General features: G+C 40.8%; 1 protein-coding gene across 4 annotated transcripts in view; it reads left to right on the plus strand.

Annotated features, from left to right (window-relative positions):
• The window catches only part of RALGAPB (Ral GTPase activating protein non-catalytic subunit beta), a 67,350-nt gene that overhangs the window by 34,632 nt on the left and 7,997 nt on the right, over positions 1–24,721 (plus strand). For 3 of the 4 annotated variants that reach the window (XM_075517560.1, XM_075517561.1, XM_075517562.1), the window contains 14 exons: positions 1,126–1,190; positions 1,389–1,521; positions 2,959–3,092; positions 5,570–5,752; positions 7,619–7,770; positions 9,452–9,639; positions 11,790–11,896; positions 13,507–13,659; positions 14,306–14,515; positions 15,502–15,660; positions 18,491–18,656; positions 21,790–21,912; positions 22,657–22,793; positions 23,588–23,696. In XM_075517560.1, the coding sequence (XP_075373675.1) occupies positions 1,126–1,190; positions 1,389–1,521; positions 2,959–3,092; positions 5,570–5,752; positions 7,619–7,770; positions 9,452–9,639; positions 11,790–11,896; positions 13,507–13,659; positions 14,306–14,515; positions 15,502–15,660; positions 18,491–18,656; positions 21,790–21,912; positions 22,657–22,793; positions 23,588–23,696 (2,019 nt within the window). The remainder of the gene's footprint in view (positions 1–1,125; positions 1,191–1,388; positions 1,522–2,958; positions 3,093–5,569; positions 5,753–7,618; positions 7,771–9,451; positions 9,640–11,789; positions 11,897–13,506; positions 13,660–14,305; positions 14,516–15,501; positions 15,661–18,490; positions 18,657–21,789; positions 21,913–22,656; positions 22,794–23,587; positions 23,697–24,721) is intronic. The other variant, XM_075517563.1, reaches the window with a different exon arrangement.

A 24,721-nucleotide genomic window follows, 5' to 3' on the forward strand; every position in this document is an offset into this window, starting at 1 on the left:
GCAATTTTAATTTATCAGTGTTACACTTGTGTGTAGTTATCTCTTCCATCTTGGGAGAGATTAACTACCTGCTGGCTAGTTTGGATGCAGTAGGGTTGGCTACCTCTGCACTTAGAGCTTCAGCTGTTTCAATACAGTATTTTGGGCACTGATGGAAAACAAAGCACAGAAAGCAAGAGGCTGGGATGACTTCCAGGTAGAGAGAATTTCAGTATATGCCACCTCAGATGACGCACTGGCCTCCTGATTTAGGAAATAGGGTTTATATTTTAGCCAAATTTAAATGAAAGCAATTTTTAGTTTGCTCTACAAACCCACAAATTATCAAGGATGTGGTTTTTTGTGATAGTCTTGTAGTTTGTGGTTTTTTTTTTTTTTGTGGGGCAGGGGCAGAAATGTCTTTATGAATATAAAACTACTTGTGCTATGGTGGTTTGGGGGTTCATTTCACTGGTCACACATCAGTATGAGACAAGCGTGGTCCCTTGCACTGATGCCTTAAGGGTTGCTGAACGGACGAGACATTATTCACTTTATCTTCCAGCAGGTTGCTGTCTGTCCTGCTAGTTCATTAAGACTTGAAAACATGTTTTTGTTTGCCAGTCCCCAGCTGCCTTTTGGCTCCTAATGGCCAAACTGGGGAAGGGAGCCTCTTTGTGCTAGGCACAAAGAACATAGCCAAGGCCAGCACTGTATCACCCTTGAGGTGGCTTTGGACTATGCAGCTCATTTTAGCTCTCTTGGTTATCTAACAAATACTGTTATTTTATTCACAGAATCAGTAGATATCCTTAAATGTAACCTGAGTTTTTAAATGAGCACAATCTGATGGGAGACAAGGAATGATTCCAGCCCTTCTGTGAAACCACAGTCTTTCTGAACTGAGGAGTTTGAAAAACCTATGTTCAAAGCATTTTTTTAAATAGCTGAAAGCACTCTCTCAGCTCTCATCTGCTTCAAATGGCTAAGCCTGAAGCAAATCCTATGTTTTATAAAACTCTGTATAAGAGTTTTTATAAAACAGGGTGGCGATCCTGTATGTTAGACCTTCAGTGCTTCTTTGTAAATTTTAGCAGTGAATATTCTACGTGATCTTTAGTAACCTTCTTATATCTGATTCTTCAGGTGCAATGTTAAATATTGTTCAAGATTCAGCACTGTTAGAAGCCATTGGCTGTCAGATGGAAACGGTGAGTATTTTTTGTTTATGAAGTTACCACTTCAGAAAGAATGCATTACTCATTTTATCTGCTGTTGTAAGGTGCTCAGTTGGCATCTTGAGGTTTGATCATCTTTTTTTCTCCATTGTATCTGAGAGCATCCTCTGGTATAGGGAACTCTACTCAGAAAAATCTTCTCATCGCTCAAAACTGACTTTCAATTTGCAGAATGGTGGTGAAAATAACCTCTTCAAAAGCCACAGTCGTACTAACAGTGGCATTAGCACTGCAAGTGGAGGCAGTACAGAGCCCACAACACCAGATAGTGAGAGACCAGCACAAGCCCTTCTGAGGGATTATGGTAAGGATAGCTCTTTTGGAAAAAGAACTCTGTCTTTATATGTCAGGATGATGTTTTTGTGGGGTGTTTGTGGTTTTTTTTTTTCTGTTCCTAATTCTGGCTAATACATTAATGTGCATGGGTGTTTTGAACCCAGGGTGGATAGCCCCTTTGTTTATTGCCAGTTTGTGCTCATATGTGCCCTTTAGTTGGCTGGTTTTTAATCCTACTAAGGGACTCTGTGAACATTTTAAAAATAAGAATGTAAAAGCATATGAAAAAGGTGTTTGCAAACTGTTTTACTTCAGCATATGTTTTCAAGACACTTATTTATCCCATTTTTGTTCGTGAAAACTGTACACCAAGTGTAAATGAATGGCTTCATTCGTTTTGGTAGTGTTCTAAATGCTTACTGGACTTTTGCAGCACCTTTCTTAAACTGTATTTAAAGAGTATTTGGGGGACTCCTGTTTTTATAGAGCAAGTAAGCAGAATGCTTGTGATGTGTCATTTGTTATAACAAGAGAATTTCTTAATTAACATTAGTTTGCTATGTCTTGTACCATGCATTTTTGAATCTTTGTAATAAAATCTATGTTCTACTAAATCTGTGTGTAGTAAGCTGGCCGAATGTAGAGATCCTGGAATTTAACTTGCTCCTTTGGTCTTCTTCAGTTTTAACTGATGTTGACCAAATAAATGTGAGAACAGATCACCTTTATTATATTGTAGCCTAGGTTGACAACTCTGTTCTTGCCAACCAAAAATGTTTTTTTTTTTCCTCTAGTTCTATAACTAAGGAGAGGAGGGAGATTAGCAGGAAGATTTCAGTGTATTCTAGGGATTCATATAAACATGTTGGTGCTTTCCCTACAGGATTTGTTTGTTTATTTGAAATTATTAAAGTGCTAGTTTTCAGCATACCATTTGAATTGTGTGTTTAATTCATATGGGTTTTCATTGACGAGTCCTTGTAAAAAATATCCCTTTGTAAGGTTAACAAAAATTTTTTAAATATTTGACTTACTGAGTCTTTAAACCATGACATAGCTTGAAAGATATTTTTGTAATACTCATTTTATTGGATTTTTTTTTATTTCCTGTGCACAGAAGGTAAAGGTGTATGAAATTTGTGAAAAGAATTTGAAGCTGGATGCTTCAAACAAGAAAACTGAAAACAAGATGGTCCATTTTATTGGGATTATCCAAAATGTCTTTTTAAAAAAATAAAAAAAAATTCAGATAAGCTGGTCTGAATGTATTTGTATAATGTCTGGTGGTGTATATAAGGGAGTTAGGTTGTGCAAAAGTGACCAACTAAAATTCTGGGTTCTGGGTTGTATATAATTTTATGTGTGTATTGTGGCTGCTTTGGCTTGTGCCTGTGCTTTGCTTATTGTCACTAATGCTTAGTTATTTTCCCTCCCTGTGGTATGTGGTATTGGGGTTATATCCTAGCTCTTAATACAGATACAGCTGCTGGACTACTGATACGCAGTATTCACCTGGTAACCCAAAGACTCAACTCGCAGTGGAGGCAGGACATGAGTATCTCTCTGGCTGCACTGGAGCTTCTGTCTGGACTGGCAAAGGTGAGAGGTGAAGTTTTGTGTGCTCTGGCCTCTTCTCAAAGGGTGATTATAGTCCTGTTTAGGTGGAAGTCATGCCACCAACAGGTGTCTGTGTCTTGAGTTTGTCAGCAAATGTTCTGTTTGGACACGAGAAAAAACAGTACTCCTTTTGTACTTCATCTTCTAATGTAAATGCTCTGTGGCTCAAGTGATGTGTGCCCTGTAAATGCCTCTTGGCTGAAAGTGAAGCTCAGGGTGGCTTGCTCAGATACACGTGGCTCTACTGTATGATTCTGGCTGGTTTTGTTGAGCTAGCTGGATGGCTCCTAACTTTTCTCATGGATTCCCATGTGTGTCTGGCTTTGGTTTTTGTTTTGTTTTCACACTACAGGGGATGCATCATGCAACCATATTAGGTTGCACAGTTGAGCAAAAACTTGCCACTAAACTTCCAGTGGCAGTGTAAGGGCTTGGGCCATTAGTTTTCAGCCCCACTGTGAACCATTTATCATTGCTTTGCTTGGTTGGGTGGCCAGTCTGTCTGTTCACTGTCTAACCAGACTTAGAAATGAGAGATTTTATTGCTGTTAGTTGGCAGATTGCAAATATGCCAGGGTATTAAAAAACTTAATTGCCCTTTTTGTAAGTGTTATACCTGCTTTTTTTTCTTCCATATCATCTTGGAAATAGTTTTCTGAGCTTAGAAAATGATAGCATATTTCTAATACAAAGGTGTCACCTTCTTCAGAGCTTTATCTGCACACAGTTCCTTGATTCAACAACAAATAACTGAACTAAAGCTATGGGGCAGGGAGGGGCTTTTTTTGTTGAGAGGTGAAATGCCCGTTTCTGCTTGAGGGCTCTTGTCCCCAAGCTGGACTTCATGACATTTGTTAAGCAGTGTATTTACAGCAGCCGCGATGACCTCGTGCGACAGTTCAGCATTTCCTGTCATATTCCCCTGGGGAACTTGACAGATCTTTGAAATACATGTCTCAGGCATTTTTTTAGAGCATGGAGTCAGCACTGAGCCATGTTGGACTGAGCGCTTATTTTATTAGTGCAGCAGCATGAGCTGAGGGATGCATTTGAAAGTGGTTTGTAATGAATTAATGTATGGTTATTGGGGTCTTACAGAACCAGGGGTTCCTGCAGCTTGTGTGGTTAAGCCAGGGTTTGGGTCTTTTTTCTTGGCTTGCAATGAGATGGGAATGTGAAGATATATTATCTTTTCAAATGTCTACCCAGGTTAATATTAAATATTGTAATCTTTGTATCATTTTCACACAACTGAAGTAATTCTTCCTCTGGGGTTATCTTGGATATCTTTCCCCTTCGTAACAAAGAGGGTAGTGAGAGATCACCTCTTACTGCAGAACTGCAGAGTGGAGAACCAGTTCTGCTTGTGCCTTTGGAAGTAACAATTCGCAAAGCCCTTCTCAGGTTAGAGGCTGCCCTGTCTTGTGTCTGTTCAGCACCAGGTTATTAGTGGGACTTGGTAAATTCAAAAATCCTGTTTCCTGCAAGGGTGCTGGTTCACCAACCAAACCTGCTTTTCATAAGCTCCTCTTGAGGGGACTCTATTTACTGTAGATCTTGTGCTTCTGAAGGAAATGCTGCCTTCATCCTAGGGCTCTGAATTGTCACCTCCCCTGCTGTGTGGAGTACAGCTGCCCGGCTCCGGTGTTGTCACCAGCAAGACCATCCACGTTCCTGCTTGGATAAAAGCGCACCTTAATGAGTAAAGTTTTATATGGCATGGTCAAATGCTACAGAGTAGAAAAATCCAGCTTCAACTGGCACAGTTCCTGTGCCAAGTCACAGGCTGGGAAGAAAAGAGAAGAGAAGTTCAGTTCTTCAGTTTTATAACGTAGATCCTCAGTGTACTTGCCCCTTCACTAACCCTCCGGTTTGGAGCCTTGTTCCCTGAAGCCCTGAGCTGGGAGAGAAGCTGAAGGGTTTTTGCAGTGAGTTTTGGGAGAGGGGTTATGGGGTTTTTTTGCCAATCTGCTTGTCTGAGGGTGGGTTTTCTGTCCCTTTTTCACTGGTGAAAGTTACTGTGCTGACAAAATAAGCCTAGTGGAAAGTTATGTGAGCAGAATGAAACCCTGTGGAAGGGAGACTTGGCAGTGAGTGGGTTCTCAGAGATACAGAATGGGTTACTATAGCTGAAGGAGAGAGGTATTTGCTGAAAATAAGTTTCAAATGCAGATTTATTCAGCTTGCAATTAGTTTCTTATCAAACCATATTGGTACCGCTCTTGGAAACCAAGCCGTGCAATGTGGTGGCACCTCAATGCAGCATTTCTTTCCTTTAAGTTTCAATATCCATCACTGTTAAATATTTTTACCCACAGCTTTTAACCTGTAATCATAAAAGAGCTCAACTGTTTGTTCCTATTTCTTAAAACTGCATTTAAAAATGCTTTTAAAAACTATTTCTTCTCCGAAAGATTTTTGTGGAGGAATTCTCATCCTCTCCTGCTTGCTTTACACAGGTGAAAGTGGTGGTTGATTCCTCTGATCGGAAGAGAGCTATTAGTTCAGTGTGTAGCTACATAGTGTACCAGTGCAGCCGCCCAGCCCCGCTCCACTCCCGTGATCTTCACTCCATGATAGTTGCAGCTTTCCAGTGCCTCTGCGTCTGGCTCACTGAGCACCCTGACATGCTGGATGAAAAGGTAAGAGTCTCTGGTGTATATATTTTCAGTACTCTACATTGTAATGCCTTTTGTACCTGACCTGTCTGTTCTTGATACTTTAAAATAATGTGGTTTTCTTGGTTTTCAAAAGTGTATTAGGACTTTCAAAACAAGCTGCCATGCAAAAATAGTTTTGAATTTTGATTTCTGCTCTTTATTCACCAAGAATGTTTTCAGCTTTAAAGTTACCTTTCATATTTCTAAGAATGTGTTGGTCATTCTTGTTGCTTTCTGAAACTGGAAAAAGAGAGAAGAAAAGAAAACCTGAAAAAACAGAAACTGAAAAGAGAAATATGGGAAATAATGGTGTATATATAGTATAGCTACCTGCTGCAGATAAACTCCACTAAAAGCCGTGTGCCGCCTCATTTCTCAGCTCTTACCTGACTAAAGCATATTTTCATTGTTGGTCTCCTTGCAGAGACAGCTCAGTCTTTGTATATTTTTATATATATGTATATTAGTATGTGGTATATAATATTTAATGTAGATTTATATAGAACATATATTTTGTATATCTTTATATTTTGTTTATATATTCTGTAGCATATATAAAAATGAAAATTGAAAACTCACAAGCAGAACTTGAAATAAAGATGCTTTCTGCGGATACTGGTTTGGCAGTAGGTGACTAGGACAGGATGGTTTCCCTGGATGTGGCACAGTATGAGTTTATTCAGTTGCATAATGCTTTCTTTCCTTAGGTTATTTTTTTATTTTAATTATCACTGCATGTCGAGGTAGTGTTACATACTCATGTAGTACATACTGGACACTTAATAGCTCATTCCTGAGTCATGATAGTCAGATGGGAACCTTTCATTACATTTGGAAGTACTAGAATTGCAATTTTCCAGGTGCCTCACGTTTATATTTGCTTTGAATTTCACCTGCTATTTGAATTTCACCTAGCCAACACTGTAAACTCCTTCTGTAATTCTTCATGGCCAGTCTTTGGATCTTAATTAATTACTGATTAATTTTGCTCTGTCAGAAAACTTTAATCTTCCTCTTCACCTTTTTTCTACATCAGTTAGGAATATAAGGAGTGACACAGGCCAAGGCATAGAACCCTGCCTGGTCTCTGGTGGTAAAAACTGACCACTTACTTGTGTTCAGATTTTGGCTAGTTATTTATTCATGAGAACACTTTCCTTGTTATTCTATAGCTCAAGCCACGAGATTTGAACCTTTGATGTAGCAATCCAAAGATTTTCAGCAAATGATTTTGTAATGAGCAACACTTGTGAGTTATACCTACAGTTCTACTGAGTGTTGGCCTCTCCTGTAATAGATTAGTTGAAGCTTTGCTGTGTACTTTTAGAATATTGTTATTGTTCTCTTGATGAATTAGGTACCATGATATATTTTACTTATGAAATCTGTTGGCAATTGAAAGATTTGGAAAAGGATTTCTTGCAGTTTTCCAGATGAGTTAATTCTTAATGTGCTTAAAACTTAATTAGAAGTTCTGCAGAGTCTCTCAGAAATGCATTTATTATCTCTTTAAATATATTTACATTTTTCAGTTGCACTCTTAGTAGTTCTCTTGGCAATTTTGTACATATGTAATGGAATATATTGTGTGTATACATTCATTCAGAGCACTTTCTACCATTAGAATACAAACATAAGTAGACATCTGTAGATGTAGAAAATATAATACCTATAGCAAATGTGATCTTATTCCAAGACTGTCTTTTAGAATAACCTTCTGCCTTTATTTCTGAGCTCGTACTACCAGCAGTACTTTATTTTAATTGATGGTATATCACTGTTTCACTGAGGTCTTGGAGACATTTATCAGAGTGCTGCTGCTTTAAGGTGGTTCCTCTTGTGTTTTAGGATTGTTTAAAAGAGGTACTGGAGATTGTGGAGCTGGGCATTTCGGGAAGTAAATCCAAAAACAGTGAACAAGAGGTCAAGTACAAAGGAGACAAGGAGCCAAACCCCGCATCCATGAGAGTGAAGGATGCTGCTGAAGCTACGCTAACGTGGTATGTAATTTGTCAGAGCATGCTTACTGTTTAGCATTGCCTTGTCTGAGAGTGTTTTAAATTAGGAGTTCCCAGCTGGTGAGATCTCTGTGATGTAGCAAGAGCATTTGAAAAGTCAGCCAGAAGCTCCCTCTGTTTTGCCATTTGGGCAAGGTTGTCCTGTGCTCTGCCGTAGCTGTCTTTCCCTCTCCCGTTACAGGTGTTCCACAGAAAAAAGATCCCTGTGATTGCTGGGATCTTCCCCTCCTGCCTGTTATCTTCCTTGAGAGCAGAACCCAAGCCCTCCTGCAGCCCCTGGTATTCTGTTCTCAGCCAGTCCTCTCTGCAGACAGCAGTTCCCTCTATCTCCCACTTGATTCTGTCTTTCCATTCCCCCTTATCTTTATCCTCAGCCTGACAAGATATGCCATCCCCACACTCATTGGGAAACTGATAGACACTGTCTCGTGTAATGAAGCAGGGAATGGCACATGCAGCAGATGTAAGCTGGTGCAGGATGGGATGTCATTCTGCCCACAGCCTTGGGCTTGCTTAATATATTTGAGAGGTTCTGCTGGAAATGCAGTAACAGATAATGTGTAGGTTGGGGAGGGGAAGCACAGAGAGGAAAATTTAGATTCGTTCCAGATAAGTTGAAAAGCACTGTTCTACTGGATGAACAGCATGATAGTAGACAGGACAGATTGAGGATGGGTAGGATAAATATGTTTTGCAAAAGGCAATAGCTGCTTTCTTTTTTGCTCTGCTTTGCAATAAAATTGTTACTAACAGTAAAGTTTATAAAAACAACTATGTAATTTCTAAGGTAAAAACTACTCATTGGAACTTGTGGGCAAACCTTTATTGTTGCCTGAAAGTGTGTGTCTTCATTTAGAGAGATGAAACTATCTGTTCTCAGATGAAAGTGGAAAAGTGTGTGGGGAGGGCTTCAATAAACTGACTTTTGGTCTGGGAGGTGGTGTTAAGAGTAAAGTCCTGAGTTAGATCATATGATCTTCAGTCTGGCAGTCAACAACTCTCATTATTGGTTCCTGCCGTAGAAATTTTCCATTTCTAATAGTATTAGGTAGATCCTGTACAACTTCAGATTATTTAAATCGGTACTTCTAGGAGCCTCCCAAGGCCAGGGCTCCAAGGAGGTAGGCAGCATTGGACCACGCCTGGAGGCCTTCTCCCAGGGAAGGTTACCATCTATGGTAGTCATGCTTGTGTGATCCTGAGTCTTTCTTAAAGGGCTTTAACTTAATGTAATCTGTACTTGAAGAAAGTGAAGACAATCATAACTAGTGCATCTACTATGTCTGCCTTGCTTTTTGATATAAGAGTGGGCTACAGTATGGACGATTGTCTCTAATCATCCATAATCTTCTTATAAGAATGAACACTTAAAAAGCTGTGGAAGGGTACAGATTTTTGTGCTTTAAAGCTTATCTTAGTATCTTTATAACCCAAGAAACTCATTCTCTAGGCAGAGTACCCTTCTTCATAAGTTTTCATGTATGTTTTGCTGAAGTTGCTAGTTCTGTTTTAAAACAAGCTGATGGAAGAGGGCAGGCTTGCCCTGATAGGGTAACCGCTATGTCAAGATACAAATGAAGAATACGAATGAAGGTCTGTGCTTGGCTGGAACAGTTCATCGTCTTAATCTGTCATAACTCTTAACTTTTTTTCTCACTTGCAGTATTATGCAGTTACTTGGAGCATTTCCTTCTCCCAGTGGCCCTGCTTCTCCTTGTAGCTTGGTGAATGAAACCACATTAATTAAATATTCTCGTCTACCTACCATAAACAAGCATAGTTTCCGTTACTTTGTTTTGGATAATAGTGTCATCCTGGCGATGTTGGAGCAGCCTCTAGGGAATGAACAGAGTAAGTTCATACTTCCCATTTCCTTCTTCCTCTGGTTAAAACTCTCTATATGGAGCTGCAAAAAAAGGCACTTCATCAAGTGTGTCTCTCGCATTTCAGGGGCTTACCTGTTCTGTAGGGGTGCGATTGAGCGGAGTGTTCTGGGATGAAGTGGTGGGAATAACTTTAATGCCACTGGTAGTCAAACATGCACAAGCCCATCCAAATTGTTTGTGCAGTTGTCTCTGTCCTTCACCCAGTTAGATCAGATACTTGCAGCTGACTGCCATCTAAATTATTGCTGAGGGACAAAAGCAATAGCATTATATTTTGAAAACATCTTTGTTTATAAAAGAATGAAAATATAAAGAGTATAGGAGGCTTGATGGGGGTAAGTGCTCAACAAATGATTATGTGACACCTTTATGCTTGCACAGTTGCTTTTGCTTGCATTAGGTCTCCTGTTACTAAATGTTTCTGTGGGTACTTTCAGTTCAAATGGTTTTAGTTGCTTAGGAGCTATTATAACTTTCCCATGTACCATCCTGTTCTATCAGTGACACCTACTGTAAAGGAGATCTATCACAAGGTATTGGCTTTCACAGCTGAATCTAGCTTGTGTCAGCCTCATATGCTTTGAGCAGCAAGAATTAAAAAAAATCTGGTATTAAATTACATGGTGCTTTGAACTGAATAACTGCTCCCCCTGTAAGTCTTTATGTATCATGGCATTACCTAGAATAGATGAAAATTCTCTTATATGCTACCCCAGTTTAAGACTAACATATGTTAGATCTGCTGATCTGCCACAGATATATTTTCCTTCTCTGTGGACAAGATGGAGTCTAGATGCTAGTTTTGAACTTCATGAACTGGCTAAGCGAAGTTGTTATTTTGAGTTGTGGTCCAGAGTGCTCCAACCTCGTTGAGAATCACTAAATAAATCTTGCAGAAAGTGCTGATGCTGGGAGCCATTGCCACATGTCTACCCACAGTCTGTGTTTGAGCAAGCATGTTCCTGACTAGAATGGATTAGAGCACGCTAGAATGGCTGAGCAATTCTCATCCTTACTCTGCCTCTGCTAAATGCATTACTGAGGAATCCTGTAAAGATATTGGAATCTCAAATTAGATTATCTTTTCTTGCTGTGTGTAACTTGCTTACAAATCCCTTTTGAATTACAAGATTAATTGGAGTAATGCACAAGTATGTCAGGTCACTTTTGAGGCAGATCACTGAAGTGGATGACTGTGGGGAGCTGGTTTGGTTTGTCTATGTGTGCTTATGTAGCTATGCTGCACCCTGTACTTCCTATGAAATACTGGGGAAGGAATGTATATCTGCTAGTTACCTGATGGTGTCAATTTGTGGTTTACGTGCACAAAAGATAAATATAAATAATTTTAAAAAGAAAAGCTGTAGAGGTATGATGATCTCTCTTCTAAGGTGGCTAATATCAGTGGCCTTTTAAGTCTCGAAGGAAGACTGAAATCCCTGCAATGTTAAAACCATCTTTGTGCACGTTGAAAAGCACCTCAGGAATCTGCAGTCTAACCTCCTGCTCTAAGCAAGGTCAATACCGAATTCAGACCAGGACAATGCAACCTGACTGTGTCCAAGTAGGTCTTGAAAACCTATGAGGATGACTTCTCTGTGTCCCTATTCCTTGTGGCGAGAAATTTTCCACAATATGAAGTCAGAATCTTCCCCTGTCTTAGTTTGACCATTATCTCTTGTCCTTCTACTGTTCTTATTGCTGCTATTTGTGTGGAACCTTTACAGAAGGTCATGGAAGTATCATGGAAACTGTGTCTCCATATGGTTATTTGTCTTACTTAAACAGGCAGTGGCTGGACAATCTTTTTTCATTTCCTGGAGGTAATTTGGAGAGAAACAGTGATCTGCATGAATTTGGATGAAAGTTACTTTTAGCGATGAAACTGAGCTGGCAACTACTGAACGGAGCACAAAGTAGACTAGCACTTCCCTGCTGCAGAGAGGGGGATTGCTTGCTCCTCACCAGGAATTGTCTTCAGGGTCAGGGAGGAGTTAACTCTGAAAACAAAACCTCTGTCATCATGCCTGTGTTTGTTTCTGGTTAAATTGTTGCACAGTGAACGGTTTGCAATTTATGATGATGTATTATTCTCTTAACCCATGTGCTTTGCAGATGACTCTTTCCCCTCTGTCACGGTTTTGATCCGTGGGACATCTGGAAGATTTGCATGGGCCCAGCAACTCTGTCTTTTACCAAGAGGAGCTAAAGCGAATCAAAAGGTCTCTGTCAAAGCCCATAAAGAAATCTTTAACTTAGAGATGTTCAGCAGAAATTCCACTAATGTGAGACAGCCCCACAGAGCTGGTGATTATACATTAAGGCTGAGCCACGGGGCCTTTAGCTGTAGGTAATGTGACACATCTCTGGTGACTCTTTATGACTTGTCATTAACATTAAATACAGGCTGTGAAAGTGCTGTTGCCTTCTAGACTTGTTTAAGGGGAGGGGGCATTCTCCTTCTTTTTTTCTGAAAGCATCCTGTGAGGTGATGGGGCAATAGACAGTGTATTTAGTGTGTAGGCATGAGTGTTGGTTCTGATTTTAGGATGTCAGGCAAAGCCCTTGCAGCAGAGGGAACAAAGTCTGGCGGTGTAGAATGAGATGCTGCAGAGAAAACAGCTATGCAAGCTACAAAGCCCAATGTTGCAAAGATGGCTGTAAACCTGCTGTGGGGAAAAAAAAATTATCTAGATGAACTCAGGAACTGCTCTGGAGAGGAGTAGTGGAAGAGAAATACCCCAATCTCATTTTACAGTGAAATCTCTTACTGTAGTTGTCTAGTGGAGCATGTCCTTCAGTTATTAAATTTTCTGTCTGTGAACACCAAATCTTCAAACTCTTCACATGTCCCTCAATAAAATAAAGGAAATAATAATGTAGCTGAAATGCGGGCCTGTCCATCTCAGCTGTCCTGTTCACATTTAGATGAATCTGGTCTCTGCAAAGCAGCCTTTGGGGAGACCCTCCGCATGATGCCCTTGGAGCTGTGCTGTCACTGAAGCTGAGCTACTCTGCTAAGTAGTGTCAGTCCAAGTGTGCTACCTCCCCACCAAAGGAGAAGTCATGTCCTGGCTGCTTACCTCCTTACCGGTTTTAAGGGAACTTAAAGGCATTCTGTAACTTTAATGTTTTGCCCTTTTGAAGCATAACTGGTAGTAAATAAATTTATAAAGCAGCACTCAAGATACAATTAAAGGTCTTGCTTGGATCTTATGTACCTGCAAAGCTACGCCTAGGCCTTTTGTTGCTCTCATTGGTAACTTCAGGTTTTGAATTACATACTAACAGTTTAGAACATAAAGTAGTAACAGTGTCAAAATTGTATTATGATACATGATGCAAGCCCTTTTGATAATCTAGCAGTGCATCTCACTCCTGACCCACAGCATTGCTGCTGTTCTCTTCCAGGACTTCTCAGGTTGACTTATTGCAATCATCATAGTCAGCAGGGTTAAAATGGAAGCTTCGCAAACAGTTGGTAGCTTTTGCTCAACATAGTTAGAATGGGCTGAAAAGATGATGTTGCCATGTAAGCTTGCCACTTTTATTGGGATGTGCAACTGCTTAGATGGTAAGCAGGGTTCATAGGTTCCAGGAGTGCAGCCACCAAAATGGGCAGAACTGTGTGTCTTTTAAAATTTACAGCCACATTTTTAGTACAAGTCTATTAGCTTAAAATACTTACTGAATGTTTTTTTAATGTACCTCTCACTAATGGATTTGTGTACTTGGGGGGGGGGGGGGGGAGAACATTTTCCATCTATTAACATAAAGTATTGTCTAGTGGTACGATGCCTTGAATGTAAAAACTTTTCCCCTGTTTTGTCAGACTTTTGTACCAGAGCCTCGACCAGCTCCTAAAAATGATGTTGGACTGAAGTACAGTGTGAAGCACCGCCCTTTTCCTGAAGAAGTGGACAAGATCCCATTTGTGAAAGCTGATTTGAGCATTCCTGATTTACATGAAATTGTGAATGAGGAAGTAAGTAACTCTTAGTCTCTGACTTAATTTTGTTCATGGGTTTTTTGTCTGTTCACAAATCATACACTAATGTCTTACTGTAAATAGTTTTACTCTTTATGCTCGACTAATTTCATATTAATGGAATAATAACCTCTGCAAACTAATGAAATCTGCATTTCTCCAGGAAGATGACAATGCTGTGGATGTAGGTTTTTTTGGGAGGCACTGCTCAACATGTTTTAGTACAGATCCTAATATCCTGGTATTGCTAGGAAGCAATGACTTGCATTTTATTGCTGCTTCTGGGGAAATGGAAGGGGCTTTTTTGAGACCTCCTGGGGGAGGAGGGGGGTGTGCGTCTCCAAAATATTTTGAAGTTTAACAGTGCCAAATGTGTTGTAGTTTCTGTTCACTTAAAAGGGAAAAGCTGTAGCTGACACTGGATACATCAATTTGTAACAGCTCTCCCTTGCAAACAGGGTTTTTAGACATTCACTTTGTAACATTGCAAGGTCTTGTTGATAGTGCTTTAGTAAACATCCTGGTGGTGGAGTTGCAGCTGCAGCTGTATCTGTGACTTACAGCTTTCCTAAATGATGGAGCTGTTTTCTTAGTGGATCTCGGTGATCATGGTGGAATCAGCATTTCACGCAATGTTTTTTAGCTTGAAGAGCGACACGAGAAGCTGAGAAATGGCATGGCCCAGCAGATTATTTTTGAGACTTCCATAGATCAGAAAAGTGAAGAGGAGTGGCGGAAGAAGAGCTTTCCTGATCCGATCACGGAGTGTAAGCCCCCACCACCGGCACAGGAGTTCCAGACAGCGCGCCTGTTCCTCTCTCACTTCGGGTTTCTCTCACTAGAGGCATTGAAGGTGACCTGATACTTCTTAGCGTTGTGCAAATGCCCTCAGTACCCATATGGTGTGGCTTGGCAAAAGAAGAAAACTAAGTTTTGTTAGTGGAAGATCTTCTGTGTAATTCCAACTACTGTTAAGCTGTAGTCTAATCAAATAAAGTGATGGATTCCGGTCTTCCAGGATTGAGAGCAGGGTTGTGAAAGGCCATGCCTCAAGTTGAACATGCTCAGAATAGGTGGCTGTATCTTTTATTTTTGCAGTGGGTACATAAGCTATCACATTCATGTGTTCACACTTGAAATCATTCCCTCAGCTTGAATTCGGTTTTGGGGTGGTACTTTTAAGAGGTTCTGAAATATGACTGCCTTAGAAGTTCTGCTCTAGAGATGATTGTGCTGAAGTGGTTTGATCATATATAAACACTTTTGGGAGTACATATAGGTTGTAGAGCTTTCTTTTTAAAGTTAAAATAGCAACAGTTTATAGAGATGATATGTATTCTTAATTTGAAATTCTGCCTTTTACCTGTGGATTCTCCCTTTTATTTGTTGCATTTCCTTCCAGAAAACCGTCAACAAAAGTAGACAATGGAGCTTTTGCAAAAATTATGTCTAAAAGTGCTTAGTATTTTACACATTATTGGTATATAATGTGAAACTACACATGTGAGTGTATAGTTGTGATATTTTGAAAGTATCTGCTGCTTTTGTTGTGGTAGCTAGCACTCTTTTTGAGAAAAATGTTATGTCCGTTATATTGCTGGCAAAATACCGTTTTTATTTAATGAGGAGAATGCAACAAACTGTCAAACTGTTATGCTTGCTGTTACTCATTTACAGTAACAGGATTATATGGCATCAGAAATTTGTGTATGGTTTTGCTCTTAGGAGAAAAGGGAAATTGTCTTTTTATATTTTAACGGATTATTATGGAAGCCATAAAGACCTCTTCAGTTAGGAAAGATTTTTTTTTTAAGCTGTTGAACTCTGTCTATTGGATAGGAACCTGCTAACAGTCGTCTACCTCCTCACCTGATTGCACTTGACTCTGCTCTTCCTGGGTTTTTTGATGACCTTGGCTACTTGGATTTACTACCATGTCGTCCTTTTGATACTGTTTTCATTTTCTACATGAAGGCAGGCCAGAAAACAAGCCAGGAGGTAAGCGAAAGTGTAGGGTGCCAACTAGCCTATATTGTCTTGTTTCTAATAATTCTCAAGTGAATAAAGTATCACTGCTAATGACTACAGTGGAGTATCAGAACCGGGGGTTCTGGGCTTTGTGTTTATTTACGGTGTGAGCTATAACAAGTCACTGCATACTCTTCATCTGTAGGTTGAAGTACGTTACCCACATTTAGGATTGTTGTAACATCTTTTTATATATTTTTTTATATATATATATATAAACTATTAATAGTATTTTTGTTATCTGTTCTGTCCTTATTGTCCTTATTTGTAGAGTTCAAAGATTCATATCAGAAATGTATTTCAGATTTGTTGGGTCAGCTTGCAGTTTGTTCCAGCAATGTGCAATGTCCAGGTAGTTTGGTTTGATTCTAATGTTAACACACATTAAAGGAATGAAAAACTTTCTGCAAGTAAGAAAGTATTATTGCTTTGTAAGTCTTTACATTATACTATTTACATTCAAATGTGATAAGGTTAATCAGGTTAATTTGTGCAAATCAAAATTGCGACTTCTTTAGACGGTGACCTAGAAACTTACTAAGATGGCTTATGGGCTTGTTAGAAAAGGTTGTTTCTATAGTACCTTCTCCTCATTCCATTCATAATTCTCATAGTAAAGAGTAGAAGCATAGCTTCCATAATAAATTATTGTTCCATCTCCTTGTGTTACTGTGAACGTACAGTTGACAAAACACTGTAGCACCTTCTGCTTCTGCGTGGAATACACTAATTCTTGAAACCAGGATCATGCTGTTTGTGAGTTTTCCAGTTGAAGTTCAGAGTAGCCAGTACACAGTCTTTCCATCTCCAAAGTCAGCTATGAAACAAGATATACAAGGTTTGCCTTCCAGCTGAAATGTGCTCTTGCTGAGCTAGCAGACTGCTTTTTTTTTTTCCCATCTGATGCTTGTATGCTCTTATGGATTTAGACAGATGAGATTACTTAGTCCTGCAGAACTTGCTGGCCTTTAGAAACCCAATTAGCCTGGGTTTTGCCATGTAGATTTAAGAAAATCTTGTATTCGGGAGATTCTGGACATTTAGACACAGTATAAAGATGCCACTCCTGCTTCGAGATCCCCGGGCATCTTGCTGTGATTCCTAAGCCTTTCAGGTTGTGCAAAGTCGCAGTGGCAGTCAAGTTAATAACATACTTGTCTCTATGGACCTGAGCTGAGTGAGATACTGATACTGCTCCCATCTTTGAAAAGACCTGTGACTTATTTCTGTCGTGTTTCGTTTTCAATATTAATGATCAAGAGAGGAGGAGATCAAAGCCAAGTTGTGACACGGTTTCTGCTTTGAGCAGGGCTGGCTGCCTGGTCCTACTCAGCTATCTCTGTGTGTGTGAGTTCGTGCCACTTCAGCTCAGGACCTCATTCTGTTCTGAGAGGTGATCCACTGTCCTTTCACAAGGAGTGGTGTCAGCTATGTTTTATCTGATGCTGCACAGCCCAGAATAGAGGCATCTAGCCTGCTGGTTATTGCATTGGGCCCAAATATTTTTCTGTGGTGGTAGGCTTTTACAGTTGAGACAGGTCTCATAGCATTTATACATATTTATACAGGATAATGAAACTGCCCGCATACTTTTTACATCATTATACTTCACATAATTAGATGTCCTTTGAAAATATCCCCTTGTCCTTGCTTTACTGTAAATTCTTTATTTGAATGGGCTCAGATATAAAACCATATAGTTGTGTAAAGCCTGAGCTTGCCTGTTTTCTGAAATTGTCTTCTAAACTGCACTTATCTCGATTCATTCTGAAGCATAGCTATGACTTCAGTGCACTCAATAATGAGAATAATAGTAATATTTCAATGCAGTGTGTCTAGTCACCGCTGAATATTGTACGAGGCATTAGGATGGGGTGCCAGGACCATGTGGATATGAGGAGCCTCCTGTCTGGAAGCTTTCCCTCCAGTGCCTATCTCTGCCCCTGTGGTTTCTGCTCCGCTGGAGCCTGCATCCCAGTGTAATGCCCCTGCACAAACCAAAATCAAAGACGCTCCTGCGACAAAACAAATTCTCACATGGCCCAGAGAGGATGGATGCGTTGCACAGCATTGTCTGGTGCGCAAATCCTAGTGGTTCTGGTAGACCAAATCACAAATCATCCGTGTCTCCTTGCGTGCCGTTTGGTGAAGGTCTCACCTTTCGCTTGGTCACAGTGGGATAAAAATTGGCTCTGGATGTGGAAACATCCCAGATCTTTATAAGAAGTAGGATTAAGGTTTAAAGTGAACAGTGCAGTGTGATGTTTGATTAAAGTGCATGCTCAGTCCTGCTGAAAATTGTTTTGTAAAATCTGGTTCATAATGTAATGTGCATTGAGGCCTGACTTCTAAATCACTGTTTGTCATGTACAAGTAAGTAGTGATAAAATACCTTTCTCCTAAAATTTCACCTCAGTTTAGTAGTGAAAATTGCCCAGAAAATTCTCATGTTACATTTGGTGCTAATGCAGATTCTACACTGAACAGTTCTGTGGTTTATCCCTGATGAGTGGATAAAACCAAAATTGCCCTTTCCCGCAGTTTGATTAACTATGTTACAGGCTTTGGCAATGATGGCAGAAAGACAAGTTGATCAAGTAGGACGTTGCCAGGCAGGATGGGAGGATGCTGGGCAACAGGGAATAGCGTCCGCATAGAAAGCCTGGGGTTCCAGGCTTGCTGAATAGCTATATTTGGGCAAAACCACGTTGGTGACACAATTTTAATTAAAAAAGTGGGGAGGAAGAGAGCTGCTTCCTGGAGTCTCCTGTACCTACCACAGTGCTGCTGGTTGTTTCAGATCCTGAAGAACATGGAGTCTTCCAGAATTGTTCAGCCGCACTTCCTGGAGTTCTTGCTGTCTCTTGGCTGGTCTGTTGACGTGGGGAAGCACCCTGGGTGGACTGGCCATGTCTCAACAAGCTGGTCAATCAATAGCTGCAGTGATGAAGAGGGACCTGAACAAGGTGAGACACAGTAAATGGTGTAATATTAAATTAAAATGTTTAGGCTCCTTTAGGAGACAATTAATTTAAAATTTCTCGTTCCTGGATACCTATCTGAGCACTTGCGGTTTTTTTTTTTTTTTTTTTTTTTTCAGATAAATGCTGATGTTTACTAGAAAGGAATGTGTAAATATTAAATTAAGCTTCAAGTCAAAGTGAGCAAAACTAATGTCTATATGTTGTTGGGAGGAAGTAGCCTCAGCAAGAAATACCTCCGTGCTATATTTTTAGCAGACTTGATGAGTCTTTAATATATTATCCAAAACCAGCATTCAGGTGAAATCGGATACAGATTGTGCTGCATATTGGCAAATAGACTTGAAATACTGTGCAATTTTTAGTGTTCTGTGAGTAGATTAAAATGAGATGTTGACTAATAAGTTAGCCTTGTAATCATGCTTGGTAGGAAGTAATGAAAATGAACTGCTGTTTGTAGGTCACGGTGGTTGGAGCCCACACAGCTCTTATGTCCTGCTTAATTTACTCTGCTTTTTTCCACTAGAGCAACTCCTCCTCTGGGCTTGTCATATACCACCCTCTCCCCATTCTGTCAACCAAAATGATCCTCAGGGTAGTGAATTGCTATCCCAGGGTGGTGAACTGGAGTTTGGCTTAGTTTCTGCCTTGAACAATTTAATTGGAGTACCTGGGATTCTGACAGTGTCCGGGTTGGTTTCAGTGTGGTTCGTGGTCACTACTCCAAGGGCCAGGCCTTTTCTTAGTGATCTTCAGAGCCTCAGCCTTTTGCTGTGGGCCACACACAGCATTGAACAGGCTGGTCCAGCTTGTTCAGCATCTTTGATCTGGCATTTGCATCAGGTGCGACACCACTACTGCTGCAGTTGCTTAAGCAGTGCTCTGGCTCTGCTTTCCCTTCGCTGTGCCTTAGAAATGTTCTTCACCTGTAACTGGCCAACTAAAGGCTTCTGTATTCATTTGTAGATTAAAACTACAAATGATAGAAGGCTTGAAATGTTGGGGAGAGGTTAAGAGAACGGAGGTATGGCTTTCTCTGAACAAGTCAGGAGAGGTTACGAAATGGCCAGATCTTGGTTTAATTTTCCTTTGAGGACAGGGTCAGATTGTGCTTTACTCAGAGGCAGAGCCCTCTCCCTTCCCTTGCGGCTGTGTGGAAGGCAGTGCCCTAAATTAGTGAGGTAACCTGTTTTGATGTGGGCTTTTTAACTTGGATTTTTTTTCAGCCATTTGGATTAGATCAGACCACCAAATAGTTGAATTAATTCAACATATTGGGGGAAGAAGGAACAGAAAAAGCATTCAGAGGTGGGAGGGAGGGCTACTTCTAATCTCGTTCTGCTGTTGGAAAAATCCATGAGTGGAGTTGTACCTTTAGCAAGCAGTGGCTAAAAAACTGAAATGGTATATTTAAAGTAGACTTGGATCAACTTGTGAAGATTATTTGCTTTGTTTTCTCCTCCACTCTTTTCTGTGACTAAAGCTATCTATTTTGTTAAATGTATTTTCTCTTTGTGGATGGCTCTGATTTAAAAACCCATTCAGGAGTCTAGCATCCTGGCTTGTATCAGAAATAGTGTGGCCAGCAGGAGTAGGGAAGCAACTGTCCCCCTGTACTTGGCACTGGTGAGGCCGCACCTCAAATGCTGTGTTCAGTGTTGGGCCCCTCACTCCAAGGGAGACACTGAGGTGCTAGAGCGTGTCCAGAGAAGGGCAAGGAAGCTGGTGAGGGGTCTGGAGCACAAGGCTGATGGGGAGCGGCTGAGGGACCTAGGGTTGTTTAGCCTGGAGAAAAGGAGGCTGAGGGGAGACCTCATCGCTCTCTACAACTCCCTGAAAGGAGCTTGTATCGAGGTGGGTGATGGTCTCTTCTCCCAAGTAACAAGCCATAGGACAAGAGGAAACAGCCTCAAGTTGCTCCAGGGCAGGTTTAGATGGGATATTCGGAAATATTTCTTCACTGAGAGGGTTGTCAAGCGTTGGAACAGGCTGCCCAGGGAAATGGTTGAGTCACCATCCCTGGAGGTATTTAAAAGACGTTTGGATGAGGTGCTTAGGGACATGGCTTAGTGTTAGGTTTATGGTTGGACTCAATGGTCTTAAAGGTCTTTTCCAACTCTAGATGATTCTATGATTCTAGAATAGCTTCCAGTAAGACGTGAGTAAAATAAATTCACAGGCATATGCTTTGGTTTTGCTTCCCTGGACACCCCAAAAGCAAAGAATTTCTTAAACAGTTGGGTTTGGGTTGTGGTGCTGTTCCCTAGAGCTACTGACTGGAGATGCAGGAATGCTTCCCTGACGGTGAAGCATGGCTCAGAGGCTCCTGTGTGCCTCTGGCCACCTCTCTGTCAGCGTGCTGAATTTCACTGCTCCATTGGTTTTGCTGAGGCAGCTATCCCAGGAATGCTTCTGTAAACTGGATCAGAGAAATAATTCAGCTTAAAGTCCTTGCTAGTCTTTCTGGAGGTGGTATGGGGAAGGAAAAAGGGGGAATGGGGGTGTAATTTACTTACAGCATGGCTCCACCAAGGAATTGTTTTCTCTTTGTACTGTGAAGGCCTGATGTACTGGCCAACTGTTGATGGGAATAAATGGGGGCTGAGAATGAGGAGCTTTCTTGCATTGGGTTTGATGAAGATAGCCTTTTTCTAACTCTCCTTGGCAGAAGAAAAGACATAGAGGAGAGTCTGTAGAAACTGGCTTGAATTCTAGAATAGTACTAGACTGAAGTTATAAGTGTTAGAATCCTTTGGAAATTTAATGACTAACTGAATGATGTCTGTTAGCGGGAATGGTTAGAAATAGCTACTAGGTGAATTCTTGTGGCAGGTGTGCTTATTAGACTACTCAATCTGAGGGAAATAGGGTATGTAGTACAATGGAAATATGTTCAGAATAAATCTCCCAATCCAAAATACCATTTCCTTCAAGATTAGAAAAAAGTTTATCTGAGAATGGTTGTTAGCCATGAGATTTGACTGTGAAATCTTCTCATTTGAAAATGTGTGATTTCTTCTCATTGATTGCACCTTCTATTTGAAGGTCTTCTCCTGAGGCAGTGTATAAAGAAGTACAGTTTCTTTTTTACTAAACTTTCCTTTTATGTCCATTTCAGATGATCTAATTATTTCAGAAGATGTTGGGGCAAGTATCTTCAATGGGCAGAAGAAGGTGCTGTATTATGCAGATGCCCTGACAGAAATAGCTTTTGTTGTCCCATCACCAGTGGAGTCCCTAAGTAAGATCACTTTGTACATGCTGTTTACAAAAACCAAAACAACATTTTTTGTTAGAGAGCTTTTTCAGAAGCAGAACCTAAATAAGCTAACTAGTAGTGTGTCTAGCAAGATCCTTGTCAGAAAGCTACTGATGTTTAAATTACAACATCCTAATCCTTAAACTCCTTCCTAAGGTGGTACCTGTTCTGTGCCCCTCTTTCTCAGTCTAAGCCTCAGTATGTGTCCAGGTTTGCACAGCAGTATTGCTGTTACACTGGGTGCATTAGGTTGGATGTATGGTTCACCATCAACTGGTGATGCATTTTTTTTTCCCTCTCCTGTCTTGATGACATGCTCCTGCAGCACATGGAGGAGCACGTGCACAACTGGTATGTAGGTGAGCAGCAGCTTTCACAACGTCGTTTGCACACTAAAACCAGTGTGCAAAAGTTCCCTGGAATAAAAGGCCTGTGAGGAAATGATAGCCGGAGGGAGGAGGAGACTGTATTCCATAGGAAATGGATGGGGCACTTCTAAGTCCACAGTGTGCTTTAATTGCTGTCTGTTTCTGGAAAAACTGGCAGTTGTCAACTGCTGAATACTCTTCCTGCTTTTGAGTGCTATGTTGACTTGACCATAAATCTATGTATGTATAGTTTCAAAAACCTGACAAGCTTTTTTAGTTTCAAAACCTTACATATGATGACAGCTTAGGTTTTTTGGCAGAAGAAAAGACAACCCACCCTTCTTCTTCTGGCTTACAGCTGATTCACTGGAAAGCAATGTCTCTGACCAAGAAAGTGACTCCAACATGGATCTGCTGCCAGGAATATTGAAGCAGCAGCCTCTGACACTTGAACTCTTCCCCAATCATACAGACAATCTTAATCCTTCCCAGCGGGTAAGGCAAAACGTGCATTGAAAAATGGCTCCCTCCCTCCCCCAAGAAGTACGCTGGCAATGCTACAGCATTTTTTTGATAGTATATGATTTGGTTTCCTAGCATTTGGAGCTACTTGTTCCTAGCCATTAATCGTTAACATCTGCTTTGGTCCTGCCAGAATTTGCACCTGCAGTAGGAGATTGCAAGATTACATTAATGAAATATAAAACTTAAACATGCTAAGTAGTAATGCCCTGCGCACTGAAATCTTGAAATGCATGCAGGAAAAAGTTTATGCAGTATTTACAAAGTAATTCAGACTCGAATCCATGCTTGGAAACTTAGGATGGAGAGACATGAACACTTTTCATACCTACCCAGTTTAAAATAGTATGTGTCAGTTGCCTCTGAAGTATCAGATGTGAAGTTGCTTTTGTATGGTAGCAAAGCAGAAAACCATGAACTGCTGTAACAGATAGCAAAGGATTTACAACTGCTTATTTCTTGTAGAGAATTCACTTCCAAATGTATATTTAGTTACTGATTTAAGATCTTTCAGAACACTAAGAAAAACTAGAACCAGTTTTTTAAGATTGAGTATATTAATTTCTGTTGAATATAAATATTGCAGAGACCCAGATTACTGTTTCTTAGTGGGTCGTTCCACCGCAGCTGCCCCATCTCAATAGTTGGCAGAGGTTGTACCTGTCTGAGATCTGAAAGACTAAGGAGCAACTGTGGAAATGCTTGTTGGATGCGTTGCTGGACTCATGATGTTTGCAAATGCTACTCTTCCCTTGTGTTCAAAACAGCTCAGTCCTACTTCCAGATCCAAGAGGGTGCCTCAGGGCCGGACCATTCCACCAATGGGACCTGAAACCAAAGTGTATGTGGTCTGGGTGGAACGTTATGATGATATAGGTGCGTAGAAGTTTTTATTGTTTGCTAAAGTAACCACAGGGCAGGAAGCAGAGGAAAAACTCTGTTCCATTCCTGTCTAAAATGCTAAATCCTTATTAATATCTGTAACCAACACTTTTAAGATTCTAAAACAATTATTTGATATTTGAGTGGTGGTCCATGGGGTGTACATGAATCAGTGGCATGTAGGTCTGAAGATTATTTTAGATCTGGCAGTACATGTGAAATGCCATCATGCACCTTCTTCTTGAGCTTAACACGCAAGGCAAGTGTGCACCCCTGTTTTCGAGTTCCCCTCAGCTGCTGTCTCCTCAGAGTGGGTCTATTTTTCTTCCTTTAAAAAAAAAAAGACTTCTGACACCTGCTGCTTCTGTGCTGAAGGGATCATCATCCTTCTTGGTTTGATGGTACCTTTGAAACTTTCTGTTGTGTTCTCCCTTGCAGGAGGGTTCATTTATTCTGTGCTCAGGGTGCATGTTTCATGCTATGCAGTCCAGCTTCCTTTCTGCACTTTTGTTCAGGCAGGGTCCTGCTCCTCATGCAACTTAATGTTTTAGTTTGGTGTTTCCTCTCTGACTCTGGGTACTGGCTGACCTGGGAGAGACCCAGCGTTGCCCTTTCTGTTACAGCCATGGCATGGACAATGGTGGGCAGCTGGCTACTAGGCTTGAGGAGTCCTTTGTCCCCAAGAGCTTCTCGTGTGCTGGTTCTAAGCTATGGCCTGGCTTTAGCACTACGTGAGAGCCTCTCTGTACTGGCTTAGCCCAGCAGAGCCTGTACACTGGCCAGTAACCGATGCTTTATTCTATCTTTGATTTCTAATCCTGGTTCTCAGTCTGGCAGTAAGGGTGGACCTTAATTAAGCCTTTAGCTCCTCTCAGAGGAAAGCAACCAAGAGAGTGGGAACAATCAAGAGGAAGCTTCCTGTAAAGCATAGGTGTAAATTCTCAAGACCACTTTGTCTACAGCACATCCCTCAGAGCTTTACTGGGATCAGGAGGCGGGCATCAAGCTCTGCAGCATCA

Source organism: Mycteria americana, chromosome 14, assembly GCF_035582795.1.
Source record: "Mycteria americana isolate JAX WOST 10 ecotype Jacksonville Zoo and Gardens chromosome 14, USCA_MyAme_1.0, whole genome shotgun sequence".
Taxonomy (NCBI): domain Eukaryota; kingdom Metazoa; phylum Chordata; class Aves; order Ciconiiformes; family Ciconiidae; genus Mycteria; species Mycteria americana.